Here is a 17,418-nt window from a genome sequence, read left to right on the forward strand (position 1 = left end):
GTCTCCTTATTGATTCTCATAGGGGAACAAACTGATCGACTCCAAGGCTTTCCTGGCCAGTTATCTGGGAAAGCCATTTGGTCTGCTTCTGGGAACCTTGGGACTGGTAACTCACAGCCTGGGTAGGAAGGCCAAGATCATCTTTATCCTCTCATGCTGGGAAGAGGGGAGAACTCCCCACTCCAGCTGATTTATTGTTCAGGCCAGTGGTGGTCAATAGAAATATGATGTGAGCCATATATGCAATTTTGAGGGTCTTAGTAAATACAGTAAAAAAAAAAAAAAGAAAACAGTAGAAAAGAAACAGGTGAAATGAATTTTTAATATATTTTCTTTGACTCACTTTACCCAAAATATTATCAGGTCAACATGTAATTAATATAATATTTATTATTGAGACATTTTACATTCTTTAATAGCAGCTCTTTGAAATCAAGCGTGTATTTCACACTTACAGAATCTCTCAATTCAGATGCTAAATTTTCTTCAGACATACTTGATCAGTGTTTAGTTTTCATAAAATTTACAGTTAAAAAGTAGATTTGCATACCTCAGTTGTTCCAAATATATTTCCAAGTTTTCCAAAATTCAAATTGTGTCCATTTTTAAACTTAACTTTAAAAAGTTTAAATTAAAATTAGTTATTTGGGTGCATTAGGCACATTCCAGGGCTTGATAGTCCTTTGTGACTAACACTTCTGTATTGGACACAGCGGAGCTACTGGGGTCACTTTTGGGCAACCACAGGTGTGCATAATGCAAATGTTACTAGGGAATACCAAGTCTTTAAAAACAAATATAAGAATAAAACAGAGAAGTGATACAAACAACACCTCATAGATACCATGGGTTCAATTCTGGACCACTGCAGTAAAGTGAGTATTGCAATAAAGTGAGTTACACAAATTTTTTGCTTTTCCAGTGCATATAAAAGTTATCTTTATACTGTAGTCTGTAATAGCATTATACAAACAAAATTCCTTAATTGAAAAAATACTTTTTGCTAAAAAATGCTAACCATCATCTGAACCTTCAGTGAGTTACAATCTTTTTGCAATAGTCACATAAAAATCACTCACCAATCACAGACCACCATAAAAATATCACAATATTGAGAAAGTTTGAAATATTTTGAATTACTGAAATGTGACATGGAGAAACAAAGTGGGCAAATGATTTGGAAAAATGGTGCTGATAGACTTGCACAATACAAGGTTGCCACAAACCTTCAATTATTAAAAAACACAGTATCTATAAAGTGCAATAAAGTGAAGTACAATAAAATGAGGTGCCCTATATATCAATTCCCACCTCTGGAGTATAGCTGTCTGGGTTTGACCTTGAGCTTTCTCACTTTCTAGCTCTAAGGAATTACTTCATCCCCTGGTCCTCAGGTTACTTATCTGTAAAAGGGCGTAATAACATTTCCTTTCTCAGCATTGTAGTGAGGGCAATGCTTAGCTTACCGTGAGTTGTCAATAAAGACATTAATGCTTCAGTGTTTAAAACTCATTTCATATTTCATTGTCTTATTTGCTCCTTACTGAAAACTCATTAGGTAGGGAAAAAATTATTATCCCTCATTGCAACACAGCTAGGACTGAAACCCAGTTTTTCAAAGTCAAAGCCCATTTTGTTTTCTGTATCATGATTACTGCCATTGGCAGTTAACTTCAACCGAGCAGTACCTGTGGGAGGTACTCTTCTTAGGGCTTTACATTTAGCAGCTGTCCTACACCGATTTCCTCTTCTGCTTTTAGGAAATAACCTGATACATCTATTCATATCTGTAAAGCTAATGAACAAGACTTAGAGAAAGTCTGTCTTGTTATCAGTGTCAGGGGTTTAGTCTTCCCGTTTCTCAATGAATATTTGCCTTTCCATTTCCCTAAACACTTTTTTAAGAAAAAATTTAAAGTCTCGACTCTTAATGTGTATTAGTTCTGTACATTGCCTTGGATCAATAGAAGATCACAACAAAAGAGCATATCCAATATTTAATTTTCAAGTTTCCATACCATTTATCAAATACTGTACATGGAGAGTAATTTTAATCTCCTATTTCACGCAATCTTAGTGTTTCTGGCTTCTTTCCATTGAGGCACATGCAGGCTATGCTTACATTTATAACTTTGGGAATGCTCTTTGGGTCTGTTTTCTGATTTTTCCCTCTCTTTGATAACTTGTCAAAAATAGGTGCTTGCCCCAGGTGTGTCATTACATTCTATTACCTCTTGACAATCTACTGCTTGTCAAGGCTGCACAATAGTCCTTTGTATCCATGTCCCAAGAGCCCAGGAACTGCTGAGTAGATCAGGCAACTTGGTGAAATATCTGATTGAACTTGGACTCCATCACCCCATCTCAGTGAATCAAGCAACTGTAAATCAAAGCATTGCTCTGCCAGTGGTCTCTCAGCTTTCAATACATTTTGATTTAAAGGACTTTGGTCTGTGATCATCTCATATTTTATAAGATGATATCCTGTGAGTACAGGGAAAGAATGAAACAAAACAATCAGAGGAGAAAGTTATGAGAAAAGGACAAGCAAGGGAGATAGGAACAACTCACAGGTGTTATCAGTTTATTTTTAAAGGCTGGTAAAACACTATAATTGGTACTCTGGGTAATAGTTACTTCTGTGACCTTCTGAACTGTGTGTCCCAGGAATGTTTGGAGGTAGTCATAAAAATTTTTATGCCACAAAGGATTCTTCAAATAAAGTGTTTCTACTGACCTCTGTCTCTGCAACAGCAATTATCTGTGATGTAAGTTTCAGAATATAAAATTTTTTTTATTGTAAACAGGCAAAGAAAAGCTGATATCCATTGGCCTTTCTCTGCAGAATGATACAAAATAATAATATTTTTACGGGTTTTTCCCTTATCATCAAGGAACATATACTTATTGTATAATATTAAGGAAAAGGTAATAAAATCACCCATAACTGTGTTCACTAAAGATAACCATTGTTAAATCTTATTGTATTTCCTTCCTGTCTTTTATATGTATATATTTTATAACCTAGTTATAATTGTGCTTATATAGTTTTATATCTTTTTTCTTTTAACATTATGAAATTTTTATCTATTATTAGGTTAAGCGTTGGATAGACTGTCATCAATCATTTACTCTATAATCTAAAATTTCAGTTGAGTTCATTTTATTTTTCCATAAAAAAAAGACCTGTGATGAATACCTTTCTACTTTTATCTTATAACATGTATAAGATAAAAGTTTATTCTAAACTAAACTCTAGTATAGTTTTCTAAAAGTAGAATTACTGGAGCAAAGGGTATAAATATCTTTAGGGCTCACGATACACACTGCCAAATCACTTTCTAGAGAGGTTTTAAAGTTTATCCAATTTTCTGTTCCATCAGAAGCAAACAGAAACAAACAAACATACTAGCATGTAGATACCAAGGTACACATGGTTCTCTTCAGAGCAGTCATGTGGAAACCTCTCCTTATTTCAGTGTGGTTATTTGTGCCTGTCATTACCTCAGAGATGCACAGGGACACAGAGTAACATTACAGCTGAAGGTTTTCTGTAGTTACCAATTTGGGTTCTGAGTAACATCTGGCTGTTTTCAAAAACTGCAACATCTGATTTCAATGAGTAAAGATTGGCCACTCTTGAAGATATAAAAAAGTATGAATTACCAGTTCTGAGGCTGTTCCTTGGGTTTCCCTGGTGGCTCAGATAGTACAGAATCTGTAATGCAGGAGACCCAGGTTTGATCCCTGGGTTGGGAAGATCCCCTGGAGAAGGAAATGGCAACCCACTCCAGTATTCTTGCCTGGAGAATCCCCAAGGACAGAGGAGCCTGGTGGGCTACAGTCCATGGGTTCTCAAAGAGTCTGACATGACTGAGCGACTAACACTTTGTTCAGTTCAGTTCAGTTCAGTTCAGTCGCTCAGTTGTGTCCGACTCTCTGCGACCTCATAAATTGCAGCACGCCAGGCCTCCCTGTCCATCACCAACTCCCGGAGTCTACCCAAATCCATGTTCATCGAGTTGATGATGCCATCCAACCGTCTCATCCTCTGTCGTCCCCTTCTCCTCCCGCCCCCAATCCTACCCAGCATTAGGGTCTTTTCCAATGAGTCAACCCTTCGCATGAGGTGGCCAAAGTATTGGAGCTTCAGCTTCAACATCAGACCTTCCAATGAACACCCAGGATTGATCTCTGTTAGGATGGATTGATTGGATCTCCTTGCAGTCCAAGGGACTCTCAAGAGTCTTCTCCAACACCACAGCTCAAAAGCATCAATTCTTCGGCGCTCAGCTTTCTTCACCGTCCAACTCTCACATCCATACATGACCACTGGAAAAACCATAGCCTTGACTAGACAGACTTTTGTTGGCAAAGTAATGTTTCTGCTTTTAAATATGCTATCTAGGTTGGCCATAACTTTCCTTCCAAGGAGCAAGCGTCTTTTAATTTCATGGCTGCAGTCACCATCAGCAGTGATTCTGGAGCCCAAAAAAATAAAGTCTGACACTGTTTCCACTGTTTCCCCATCTATTTCCCATGGAGTGATGGGACCAGATGCCATGATCTTAGTTTTCTGAACGTTGAGCTTTAAGCCAACTTTTTCACTTTCCTCCTTCACCTTCATCAAGAGGCTCTTTAGTTCTTCTTCACTCTCTGCCATAAGGGTGGTGTCATCCACATATCTGAGGTTATTGATATTTCTCCTGGCAATCTTGATTCCAGCTTATGTTTCTTCCAGCCCAGCATTTCTCATGATGTACTCTGCATATAAGTTAAATAATCAGGGTGACAATATACAGCCTTGATGGACTCCTTTTCCTATTTGGAACCAGTCTGTTGTCCCATGTCCAGTTCTAACTGTTGCCTCCTGACCTGCATACAGGTTTCTCAAGAGACAGGTCAGATGGTCTGGTATTCCCATCTCTTTCAGAATTTTCCATAGTTTATTGTGATCCACACAGTCAAAGGCTTTGGCATAGTCAATAAAGCAGAAATAGATGTTTTTCTGGAACTCTCTTGCTTTTTTGATGATCCAGCAGATATTGGCAATTTGATCTCTGGTTCCTCTGCCTTTTCTAAAACCAGCTTGAACATCTGGAAGTTCACGGTTCATGTACTGCTGAAGCCTGGCTTGGAGAATTTTGAGCATTACTTTACTAGCATGTGAGATGAGTACAATTGTGCGGTAGTTTGGGCATTCTTTGGCATTGCCTTTCTTTGGGATTGGAATGAAAACTGACCTTTTCCAGTCCTGTGGCCACTGCTGAGTTTTCCAAATTTGCTGGCATAATGAGTGCAGCACTTTCACAGCATCACCTTTGAGGATTTGAAATAGCTCAACTGGAATTCCATCACCTCCACTAGCTTTGTTCATAGTGATGCTTTCTAACGCCCACTTGACTTCACATTCCAGGATGTCTGGCTCTAGGTGAGTGATCACACCATCATGATTATCTGGGTCGTGAAGATCTTTTTTGTACTGTTCTTCTGTGTATTCTTGCCACCTCTTCTTAATATCTTCTGCTTCTGTTAGGTCCATACCACTTCTGTCCTTTATCGAGCCTATCTTTGCATGAAATGTTCCTTTGGTATCTCTAATTTTCTTGAAGAGATCTCTAGTCTTTCCCAATCTGTTGTTTTCCTCTATTTCTTTGCACTGATCGCTGAGGAAGACTTTCTTATCTCTCCTTGCTATTCCTTGGAACTCTGCATTGAGATGGGAATATCTTTCCTTTTCTCCTTTGCTTTTCGCTTCTCTTCTCTTCCCAGCTATCTGTAAGGCCTTCTCAGGCAGCCATTTTGCTTTTTTGCATTTCTTTTCCATGGGGATTTTCTTGATCCCTGTCTCTTGTACAGTGTCACGAACCTCTGTCCATAGTTCATCAGGCACTCTGTCTATCAGGTCTAGTCCCTTAAATCTATTTCTCACTTCCATTGTATACTCATAAGGGATTTGATCTAGGTCATACCTGAATGGTCTAGTGGTTTTCCCTACTTTCTTCAATTTAAGTCTGAATTTGGCAATAAGCAGTTCATGATCTGAGCCACAGTCTGCTCCTGGTCTTGTTTTTGCTGACTGTATAGAGCTTCTCCATCTTTGGCTGCAAAGAATATAATCAATCTGATTTCTGTGTTGACCATCTGGTGATGTCCACGTGTAGAGTCTTCTCTTGTGTTGTTGGAATAGGGTGTTTGCTATTACCAGTGCGTTCTCGTGGCAAAACTCTATTAGCCTTTGCCTTGCTTCATTCTGTACTCCAAGGCCAAACTTGCCTGTTACGCCAGGTGTTTCTTGACTTCCTACTTTTGCATTCCAGTCCCCTATAATGAAAAGGACATCTTTTTTGGGTGTTAGTTCTAGAAGGTCTTGTAGGTCTTCATAGAACCGTTGAACTTCAGCTTCTTCTGCGTTACTGGTCGGGGCATAGACTTGGATTACCGTGATATTGAATGGTTTGCCTTGGAAATGAACAAAGATCATTCTGTCGTTTTTGAGATTGCATCCAAGTACTGCATTTTGGACTCTTCTGTTGACCATGATGGCTACTCCATTTCTTCTAAGGGATTCTTGCCCACAGTAGTAGATATAATGGTCATCTGAGTTAAATTCACCCATTCCAGTCCATCTTAGTTCGCTGATTCCTAGAATGTCGACGTTCACTCTTGCCATCTCCTGTTTGACCACTTCCAGTTTGCCTTGATTCATGGACCTAACATTCCAGGTTCCTATGCAATATTCCTCTTTACAGCATCGGACTTTGCGTCTATCACCTGTCACATCCACAGTTGGGTATCGTTTTTGCTTTGGCTCCATCCCATCATTCTTTCTGGAGTTATTTCTCCAATGATCTCCATTAGCATATTTGGCACCTTTCAGTGTCCTATCCTTTTGCCTTTTCATACTGTTCATGGGGTTCTCAAGGCAAGAATACTGAAGTGGTTTGCCATGCCCTTCTCCAGTGGACCACAATCTGTCAGACTTCTCCACCATGACCCATCCGTCTTGGGTGGCCCCACACGGCATGGCTGAGTTTCATTGAGATAGACAAGGCTGTGGTCTGTGTGATCAGATTAGCTTTGTTAGCAAGTCACAAACAGCATTTGTGACTTACTTTTCCTTCTTCAAGAACCCTGCCCCTGCTTAATGCTGTCATGTTCATCAAAGCAATGCTCCAGAAAGACTGGCAGTGAGGAGGAGGACAGGGACTGAGTGGCGTGTGCTGTCCATAGCCCTTCCCCCAGCACTTCATAAGTAGCTCTGCTAACTTGGTTAATTTGATGCAGAGAACAAGTGTAGATCTGTGCATGGGGGAATTAGCATAGTGTATTCACAATAAGGTAATTCTATTAAAAGAAACAATTTGGTTTTTCTGTGGAATGTATTTTACTTGAAGGGAAGGAGGGAGAGGAGAAGAGCACAGAGAATCCACACTGAGGTGAAATGCTAATTGGGGAAATCTATGTGAAGGGTGTATGTTATATTATACTATTCTTTTTAAAGTTTTTATTGATGTATAGTTGCTTTACAGTGTTGTGTTGGTTTCTGCTGTGCAGCAAAGTGAATCAGTTATATGTATACATAAATCCACTCTTTTTTAGATTTCCTTCCCATTTAGGTCACCACAGATCATTAAGTAGAGTTCCCTGTGCTATGCAGTAGGTTCTCGTTAGTTATCTATTTTATACATAGTATAAAGCCCAATCTGCCAATTCATCCCACCCCTGCCCAGCTTGGTAGCTATAAGTTTGTTCTCTACATCTGTGACTCTTATTTCTGCTTTGCACATAAGTTCATCTGTACCATTTTTCTAGATGCCACATATAAACAATATTATATGATATTTGTTTTCCTTTCTGACTTACTTCATTCTGTATGACAATCTCAAGGTCCATCTATGTCTCTGCAAATGGCACAATTTTGTTCCTTTTTATGGCTGAGTATATATTGTACTATTCTCACCACTTGCCCTAGGTTTGAAAAGTTTGAACAGAAAAGCTGAGGAAAAATAGGGGAGGAAAAATAACTTCCTTCTTCTGTTCTACATTATTGACTCAGATCCACCTGTAATGAAAAGGTTAGCAGGAGAAAAACAAATTTAACTTACATCTGTGCATGCTGGAGCCTCACAAAGATATGAGACTCAAAGAAGTGATCAAAGCAGGAAGCTTTTATACTTTTTAGGCAAAGAAACGATAAATTAGTTTAGAATTGACAAGACAGAAAGGTTTGGGCTGGGGTTAGTAAATGGTAAAGTAACAAGATTTGTTTAATCCTGCCTTCTTGGACCTGATTTCCGACTCTGGAGATAAGGATGTCTTTCACCTCCTGGTACAGAGAGGGTATCTTTCATATATGGGAAATTTATTTCTTGCTTTAGGGAGAACAAAGGAAGTTCAGGATGTTCTTCTTGCATTTGGCAGTTTCTCGAGTACCTTTAATTCAAAATAATAAACACGCCAAGGTAGCATATTTCAGGGTTATATATTCTGAACCCCTACACATACAAACAATACCAAAATGCCCTGAAGGATGATGAAGGCATGGTTGAGAATGATCAAGTACTTGACATTAAGGAAGATAAGGGTCAGAATACATAAGATTTTCATGTGATTATAGGTGGCCTTCTTTGGGGTTTTTCCTTTTGGCGATGGGACTTCTGAACTATTTCTTAGAGAAGAATATGCAGCGGCAATCTCCCCAATACATCCTATGGACAGAATTAATCACCCTAATGGAGACAAGCTTGGAAGAATCTGTTGAGGTATTTTGAAAGATAAGTTGCCCCTAGCTCTAGAGATCAGCAGAGTTCTGCTTCTCATCTAGATGCATGTCAGCAAATGTTGGAGGGACACAGGAGAAATGATAGGAGAAGACACAGGAAACCATTGATGTAATTAGAGCATGGACTAGCTACACAATTAATAATATTTGAGTTGGTCTGATCATCAAGTGTATACCACTTCTTTTCAGCCAATATGTGTTTCTTTTGTTTCACTTCATGTTTTTGAAATGTTACAGGATAAAATCTTAGAGTAAAACGGTAGAGAAAGAACACATATCCTCTTATTACTGAACTTTAACTTTTTGGTTCTTTTGGTGTATAAACCTTTGCAGAAATGATTATATTAGGAAATATTTGAGGGCCAAAATCTAAGAGTAGCTACATCATCACATTCTGTGTTATGTTAACTTTGAACTGACAGGAAAATATTTTCCAATATGGTAAAAGAGCAACTCTGAAACTTTATTGGGCATATATAAAGTACTCAGAGAGCTTGTTAAAATGCAGATTTTAATAGAGTAGATTTGGAGATGAGTTTAAAATTCTGCATTCCTCATGAATTCCTTGATGATGCTGGTGCTGCTGGTCAATGGACCACATTTCAAATAGCAAGTGTGGGACAAAACAGGTCTTTGGACTCAAGCAAGCATTAACCTCTTTGGGTTGGTCTCCTCAATTATGAAAGGAGAAAATGCATACACAATGAAATTCTTATGAAGTTGATATAAAATAAGCATTCTGAAAGTACTTTGTAAACTTTGCTTTCTCTGGTATTAATTTTTAAACTAATACCATATTGCTTTACAAATCCTTCATCTGCAGACAAAAGCAAGGAATGGGAGGCCAAGTGCTGTAAATTATACTGCATTATTGCTATTCAAGGCTCTTGACATTAATACTGAAACCATGAGCAAAATTCATTCCTGTGGACTTTGCTATTATATGTATTATAAATCCTAAAGATTTGATACCCTTTTGAAGAGCCATGCATGTTGATTAATTTTTTTCTCAAAAAACGTTTCTTTTGAATTTTTTTGATTTCCATTTTAAATCATCCTTTCTAAGACCAACTAGAACTGCCTTTGTTTCCCTACTCAAGTCCGAGCCAAAAACAACCCATGTATATTTAGTATTGAATTTGGGGGAAATGGTCACAGAGTGAAGTCATAATCTAATAATTGTAACTGTATTATTTTCAAATATAATCTTTTAGCACTGTGGAATGAGAGAACACTAATTTTTGAAGAACAAAGATAAAGCAATTGAACACCTACAGAATGAGAATATCAATAGGCCTTTCAGAATAGGCAATACTAAGATTTCAAGACAATGTAATCAAAACAAAAAACTGTTAGAGAATATAGACATTCTTTGGGAGAATAAAATCCTAACACTGAAGTTAAAATTCAAAGCTCAGCAAACTTTATCTCCTAGAGATGTTGTAAAGATATGTATGTGTGTGTGTGTGTGTGTATACATATATACATATATATATATATATATATATATATTGTTTTGTTGTTTAGTTGCTAAGTTGTGTCCGACTCTTTTGTGACCCCATGGACTGTAACCCACCAGGCTCCTCTGTCCATGGGATTTCCCAGGCAGCAATAATGGAGTGGGTTGCCATTTCCTTCTCCAGGGGATCTTCCTGACCCAGGGGTTGAACCCATGTCTCCTGAATCTCCTGCATTGGCTGGTGGACTCTTTACCACTGAACCACCAGGGAAGCATATATATATATATATATATATGTGTGTGTGTGTGTGTATGTATGTGTATATGTATGTATATATATATAATTTTTTTAAATAAAAGGAAATTCCTGGACAGTGATCAAGAGAGATAACAGTAGAAGTGGCTGAATGGGAGGCTGAGCCATTTGTCTTAGACCCCCACATCTGGCTACAGACTCAAGTGCCCATGGAAAGAAATTATTTTCTGCTACTTAGAAGAATAGAACTGAGATGCTGTGCTGGTCTGAGTCTAGAAACAAAAAGGAGTTTCTTAAATACACCTATCTTTAACTGACTGCCATTAATATCTAACCTGAGGGAATGTGATGGCAATGATGATGATCTCTGGGTGGAGTGGGGTAGAAAAGAGAAAAACTCTTTGTTAAAGGTAAGAATTAAGCAAATGGTCTACAGGGAAATCCAGGTCATAATTTGTTTCAAACTTTCAAAATATTTATATCTCACATAATTATGACTATACAAATTAACATGCACTTAAGGCTGAATTATTGATTTTTTTACAATCTCACCATATAATGAAAAATTCAGCACTAAGTATTTTATTACCCTTTTCCCTTTTCATGTTATTAATGTACTCTGAGATATTATTAATTTTCTCCATTATTTTTAAAATTAACATTTTCTTATTTATTTCACTCTGTATCTGGGTTCCACCTTCTTACTCTATTCTCACACCTCCTTACTGGTGTTAATTGAGGTCTTCAATAATGATTCTTGACTCATTATTTTGTCAAATATGTGTGTTTGAGTTGAGTGATTTAAGGGCCAAGTGGATATGAAGGATCCAGAGGGACAAAATAACAGATTTTAATGATATAACTGATATCAGCCATACTACACTGGCAATCTCTATAAAAATCAAGAAAGGATATTTGTCAGTTTTGTAATTCTTAAATTCTGCATTTATATCATCTGTCCATATCTGTATGTGACTGATGCGTAATGAATATGCACACATACTAAAGTGTACTTGGGTAGACCTGGTGCACTTCAGTCAGTGGTGAAAGGACAAAACAGGCGAGAGAGGCAGCAGTAGGTGTTTGATAGGCTATTTAACTAAGATGAATTTGAACAAGAGTCAGGCGAAACTTGCTGAGAACATTTATTGCTGCCAGTTGAGATTAATGTAGTGTGGAACATCTTGGCCAAGAGGAGCACTACCTCATCCTTTCGGCGTGAGGCCTTTGACACTGGCTGTCACAGTCGGGCGGGCGGGATGCCACGGCCCCGTTCTCTGGGATGTCTCTCTCTGGTGGCGCCTGCTCCCCAGTGACTAGCTTTGCTGTATAGTTTGAAGACGCTTCATTTTTGTTTTTTGCCTTCGAGCAGTTCTCAGTTTTTTAGTTTTTAAGAAACTGTCCTCTAATTGGTATAGAAAATCTTCAATTCGTCCAACCTGGAAGAAATAAACAGATACAACAATGTTTGTTGTTTCCCCAGGTTTTGTGTACACAGGAAAATGGTGAAGAATTTAAAAGTAAACGGCACATACAGGTCCAAGGTTGGAAGAGAACTGGCAGTGACAGATACAATTAAACATAAAAGTCCCTTTTTGATTTTCATTTCAGCGTCCTTTGTTTTAGGAACATGAAGAAGATATGCAGGAATTTACCACTAGGTCCTATATGTTGGAGAATGGAACTTGAGAGTATGATTACCTGCTGTCTTTAATGGTCAGTGAAACCAGGGATTTCAGAAAGAAATAATTGGTAAAAAATTATTCCATTATCTAAAAGAAGAATGAAACAAAATCTACCCCCCTCAAAACCAGTGATTCTACATTAATTAGTATGCCCCTTAGGCCACTTGTCTGATGGCTCAGTTAGTAAAGAATCTTCCTGCAACGCAAGAGACCCCGGTTCAATTCCTGGGTCAGGAAGATCCCCTGGAGAAGGGATAGGCTACCCATTCCAGTATTCTTGGGCTTCCTTTATGGCTCAGCTGGTAAAGAATCCACCTGCAATGTGGGAGACTTGGGTTCGATCCCTGGGTTGGGAAGATCCCCTGCAGAAGGGAAAAGGTACCCACTCCACTATCCTGGCCTGGAGAATTCCATGGACTGTATAGTAGCAGGGTAGAAAAGAGTCAGACACGACTAAGTGACTTGCACTTCACTTAGGCCACTTGGGAGAAAAATGAATTTTCCATATTGTCTTAGCAGGAGACATTTCTCTTTTAAATAAAAAGGAAAAGTTGAAAAAAAAAAGATAAAATAATATATAAAAAATAGTGCTTAAAAATAAATTATTAGTCTTCCAAGCAAAGTTAAAATTATTCAATGACAGTTGAATGCGTTATGCTGTTTGTTAGAGTAAAACAGTTTACATATATGCTGAGTTGGGCTTTCATGATGAATAACAATTCATACTTAACCCCGATTCCCAGGACCTGCATATTCTATTAGTCTAAAATCACTCACTGAAGAGCCTATTGTCATAAAGTTAGCTCAAAGCTAGAGCACTTACTCTTCAAGGTGCACGAACATATCATCTACTTAAGATAAAAGCATTTACAAGTTCAGTTTTCCAATTTTGAGCTCTACTTTTAAATCACTTGATTTATCATTCAGAGTAATACCCAAAAGATAATTCAGGTTGTCAAAAAGAAAATAAAACATAGTCGCACTCATCTATATGTTATAGTTAGGTCTTATATCACACAAGGTGATGCATACAATCTGTTGGTTTCCATAAGAAAATAACACAGCTTATTTATGTGAAAACAATTATTTTTGAAAACCTAAAATTACTTCAGGTAAATTTTTTCCAAAAGTTTGTGTAATTTATGATATCTGATTATTGCAGCAATCCTCAAAATGATTTGACAGAATATTTTTTAATCCTGTCATGAAGTCAGTGCATGCTTTTATGTATTCCATCCATTTATACTATCCAACTTATAACAAAATCATAGGTAAAATATTAACATAGAGCACAATCAAAACAAACATGATAGATGGCACTTTACTGTTACTTTGATAGTTGAGTTGATGACTCACTCAAATTATTTGCACTGAAAATGTATCATCTAAATTGAAGCTCTTTACAATGATAATGATGGCAATTAGCCCCAATACAATTAAAATTACAAGCCCAAGGCAACAAAAAACATGTCCTACAGAAAAATAATAGTTTTAAAATGTCTGTTGGGTGGCTGCTATCTTTTTTGAAAATTGTGTTTATTAAGAGCAGTGTTGACTAACTGGGTTGCTTTTCATTAGAAAAGACAAAGAAGAAACACAGGATATGTCATTTGAATAGAGAGTACCACTGAATTACCCTGGGAGGTCTAGGGTACAGACTCTATGCATGCTTCACCTGGCCTAGGTGTTCGCCTCCTGCCTGGTCTGTCTACATGCTATCCTTTCAACCCATTATCCCAATAATACTGGAATGATCTTTTAAAAATGTGTATCTGATCACAGTTTTCCCTGCTTAAAATGCCTAAATAGATTCCCAAGTCCTTAACATGATCTACACATCTCTGGGTGATCTGGTTATACCACACTTGGGTCTCTAATTCTGTCTCCTGTAATTCTATTTGCCTTAGCCCTTTGGTACATCTCATCTCTCAGTTTTATAAGCACAACCATGCAGCATTCTATGCACTCTTGATTTTCCTAATGCTATGCCCTCTGATAGAATACTCTCATTGGAACCCTTACATATCCTCTGGATTTCAGGTTCAATATCAGTGTCTCAAGGACATATTCCTTGATGACTCAAATCAGGTTGGGGTTCTCAGTAACATATTCCCACAGCAGTCCATTCATCTCTTTGCCTATTGTAATTCTTAATTGTTTATAATGATTTATATAGTATCCATCTTCCTGTCTGGGCTTGCTGAGTAAGGCAGGCAACTAGGTCCATGGTGTTCCTTATTACCAATACCTAGGATATGGTAGAACCTCAGTAATCTTACTCTTTGATAATAGATCTGAAGACATCAATGTGTTCAGAAACTGATGTATTTTTCCATACTCAAAGTGGTGACTGGTATGAAACATATCAGAAGGCTTTATTTTCTCTTACAAATTAAATCAGAAAGAGGGACTTCCTTGGTAGCTCAGGTGGTAAAGAATCTGCGTACAATGCAGGAGACCCTGGTTTGATTCCTGGGTTGGGAAAATTTTCTGGAAAAGGGGTAGGCTACCCACTCCAGTATTCTTGGGCTTCCCTGGTGGCTCAGATGGTAAAGAATCTGCCTGTAATGTGGGAGACCTGGGTTTGATCCCTGGGTTGGGAACATTCCCTGGAGGAGGGCATGGCAACTCACTCCAATGTTTATGGGCTTCCCTGGTAGCTCAGTTGGTAAAGAATCCACCTGCAATGCTAGAGACATGGGTTTGATTCCTGGGTTGGGAAGATCACCTGGAGAAGGGAACAGCTCCAGCATTCTGGCCTGGATTCCATGGACAGAGGAGCCTGGCTGACTACAGTCCATGGGGTCGCACAGAGTCTGAGATGACAGAGAAATTTTCACAGATTAAATAATCGCTTTCATATGGCATCATTCTATTACCATTTGCATTTAAGCATGGTAATAACAACGTGTGGTCTCCATGCTTGAAACAGCCAAAAGTAGAAAGGGCACTGACTGGATAAGGAGTCAGAAGTGTTGAGTTCTGTTCTTGTCCTGGTTTATAATCCTCACCTGTTACCCCAGAGAAGTCATTTGGCCTTTGTGAGCTTCAGTTTTCAGAAATGGTGGATCCAGAAGGTGGATCAATTAGGGGCCAGCCTTTAGTGAAGAAAAAGTTAGCCAGGATAATCTCCAAGTGAAAGCGAAGTCGCTCAGTCATGTTCAACTCTTTGTGATCCCATGGACTGTAGCCTACCAGGCTCCTCAGTCCATGGAATTTTCCAGGCAAAAGTACTGGAGTGGGTAGCCATCTCCTTCTCCAAGGGATCTCCCCAACCCAGAGACTGAACCCAAGTCTCCTTCATTGCAGGCAGATGCTTTACCGTCTGAGCCACCAGGGAAGTGGATAATTTCCAAGGACACACTAAATAAAAAAATTCCATGACTTGTACTCACACCAGATTTAAGTTTGTCCAGTCTTAAGATGTGTCCTTACAGTTTTCAAATCAGAGGTTAGTCTCTTAGATTACACAGTTAGGTGAATGACACAACATGCAGTAAAGTAAGTCAATTCTGGCTTCTGTACTTACTGAAGTGTAGGAGAGTTGCAACATGTTTTTAGTAAAGCTGGTTCTTTATTTTCTTTTTTTTAAGTCAAGGAAAGAAAAGTGCTGGTTGAAGAGAAAATAGACTCATATAACTAAGAAGAACAGATTGCAAATGATAGAAATTTCTATAAAGCCCTTAGGGGAATAAAACATAAATATGTAGGCATGTAAGGAAGGAAACAAACCAGTTTTGGGAGCAGAGGCCTTATTAGACCTTCTTTTTGGGAAAGGATCCACTTGCTTAATTATATCAGATAGTGTCCTTGGTCATTCTGGGTCTAATTTTCCCATTTGCAAAATGAGCAAATAACATTCTCTTGTGTATCTGTCTGTATGCCAACGCTGATGTGGCATTACTGAGATATGGACATCAGACCAAATGAGCTTGTAGTGAATTTGGGATGCCAGATGATTGAAGGGAACTGAAGTATTCAGTCCAAGGGCAGATTCTCACCTATCATATGGTTATCGATCAAAATCCACATGAAAGAGTTAGGAAATTTTAATTCTTATACACAAAAGTCTTTCTGTCATGACTTAGTGTGGAGTCAAAAAGTTCAGAAAAAAGATGATTTTGAAACCTTGAAAGAGAAGACAGCCTGAGAAGTACATGAGATTTCAAAGCTGAAATTCTAACAGTACAAAAACAAATAATACCAATTAGGAAGAAATGTGGTGGTAACTAAATAGACCAATATATATCACAGGAAAATTTCCAGTCAGCTCAGCTCTCAGAGGAAATACTCTTGTTCTTTCATGCAAATATTTATTGAACATCTACTGTGTATTTGGTACTTTACTAAGGTAATAAGCAAAAATATCAAGATGCTTGTTTTTGAGGAACTCATATTCACATAGGAGAGACAGTTAATGAAAAAATGACTGCAACAAAGCATAAATGTTTATCTAAGAATTATGTACAAAAATGTTCTGCTAGCAAAAATGTTAGAACAGTGAATTCTATCTGAAGGAAATGTGGAAGAGTATGGGAGGTGATAGGAGATGGGTCTTTGTCAGGACAAGAAACTCATTCCAGACAGAGGGAATGGTGTTCATAAAAGGAAATTGTGAAAGAACATGGGCTATTTGATAGGGGTGAGTCACATAGCCTAGATGTGGGCATGAGGGGACTGGGAGTAGAGATATACATAGCAGGAAACATAGATTGGGGTCAGCTTATAAAAAGTTGAAAAATATTTAGCTATGTGGTCAGAAAGATAAATCTGGTGCCATTGTGTAGGGTGGAATGCAGCTAGGGAGACTAGAAGCAGGTGGATCAATTAGGGCCCAGTGCAATAAGATATGAAAAATACTATGGGGGCCTGCATCAAGAGTTTAAGAGACATTTGGGAAATAAGAACTGTAGTCTTGATGAAAAATTCTATGTTGGGGTTAGAAGGCAGGCAGAATTAGTAATGACTGTGAAGTTTCTCATTTGAGACAATAATGGTATCTTAATGAGGTAAAGAATAAAATTCAATGAATAGTTTTAGGGAAAAAGAATGAGTTTGATTAGTGACAAATGTAAGAGGTAGAAAAAGGCCACATAATCAGAAATGTGTTTAAAAAATGGACCTGTAATAATAGCCTAATACTAAGCTAAAAGCCAGAATGATGCAAAACTCCTAATTGAAAAGAAAAAACAGTCCACTATTTTGTGGTCTACCGTGTGAAAAGCATTCTAGC

General features: G+C 38.1%; 1 protein-coding gene and 1 long non-coding RNA gene across 2 annotated transcripts in view; both read right to left on the reverse strand.

Moving 5' to 3' along the window:
• Positions 1–303: 303 nt before the first annotated feature.
• LOC145538624 (uncharacterized) lies at positions 304–8,118 on the reverse strand. The gene is made up of 3 exons (XR_014077104.1): positions 7,867–8,118; positions 2,738–2,839; positions 304–2,484 (listed from the first exon to the last, which is right to left on the reverse strand). It is a non-coding gene; the product is annotated as an uncharacterized LOC145538624 (long non-coding RNA).
• Positions 8,119–11,628: 3,510 nt separating this feature from the next.
• The window catches only part of SPATA16 (spermatogenesis associated 16), a 252,946-nt gene continuing 247,156 nt past the window's right edge, over positions 11,629–17,418 (reverse strand). The window contains exon 11 of the mRNA XM_081570959.1: positions 11,629–11,939. Within this exon, the coding sequence (XP_081427085.1) occupies positions 11,817–11,939 (123 nt within the window). The 3' untranslated portion in view covers positions 11,629–11,816. The remainder of the gene's footprint in view (positions 11,940–17,418) is intronic.

This window comes from Giraffa tippelskirchi, chromosome 2, assembly GCF_054371585.1.
Source record: "Giraffa tippelskirchi isolate mGirTip1 chromosome 2, T2T-mGirTip1v1.2.pri, whole genome shotgun sequence".
Taxonomy (NCBI): Eukaryota; Metazoa; Chordata; class Mammalia; order Artiodactyla; family Giraffidae; genus Giraffa; species Giraffa tippelskirchi.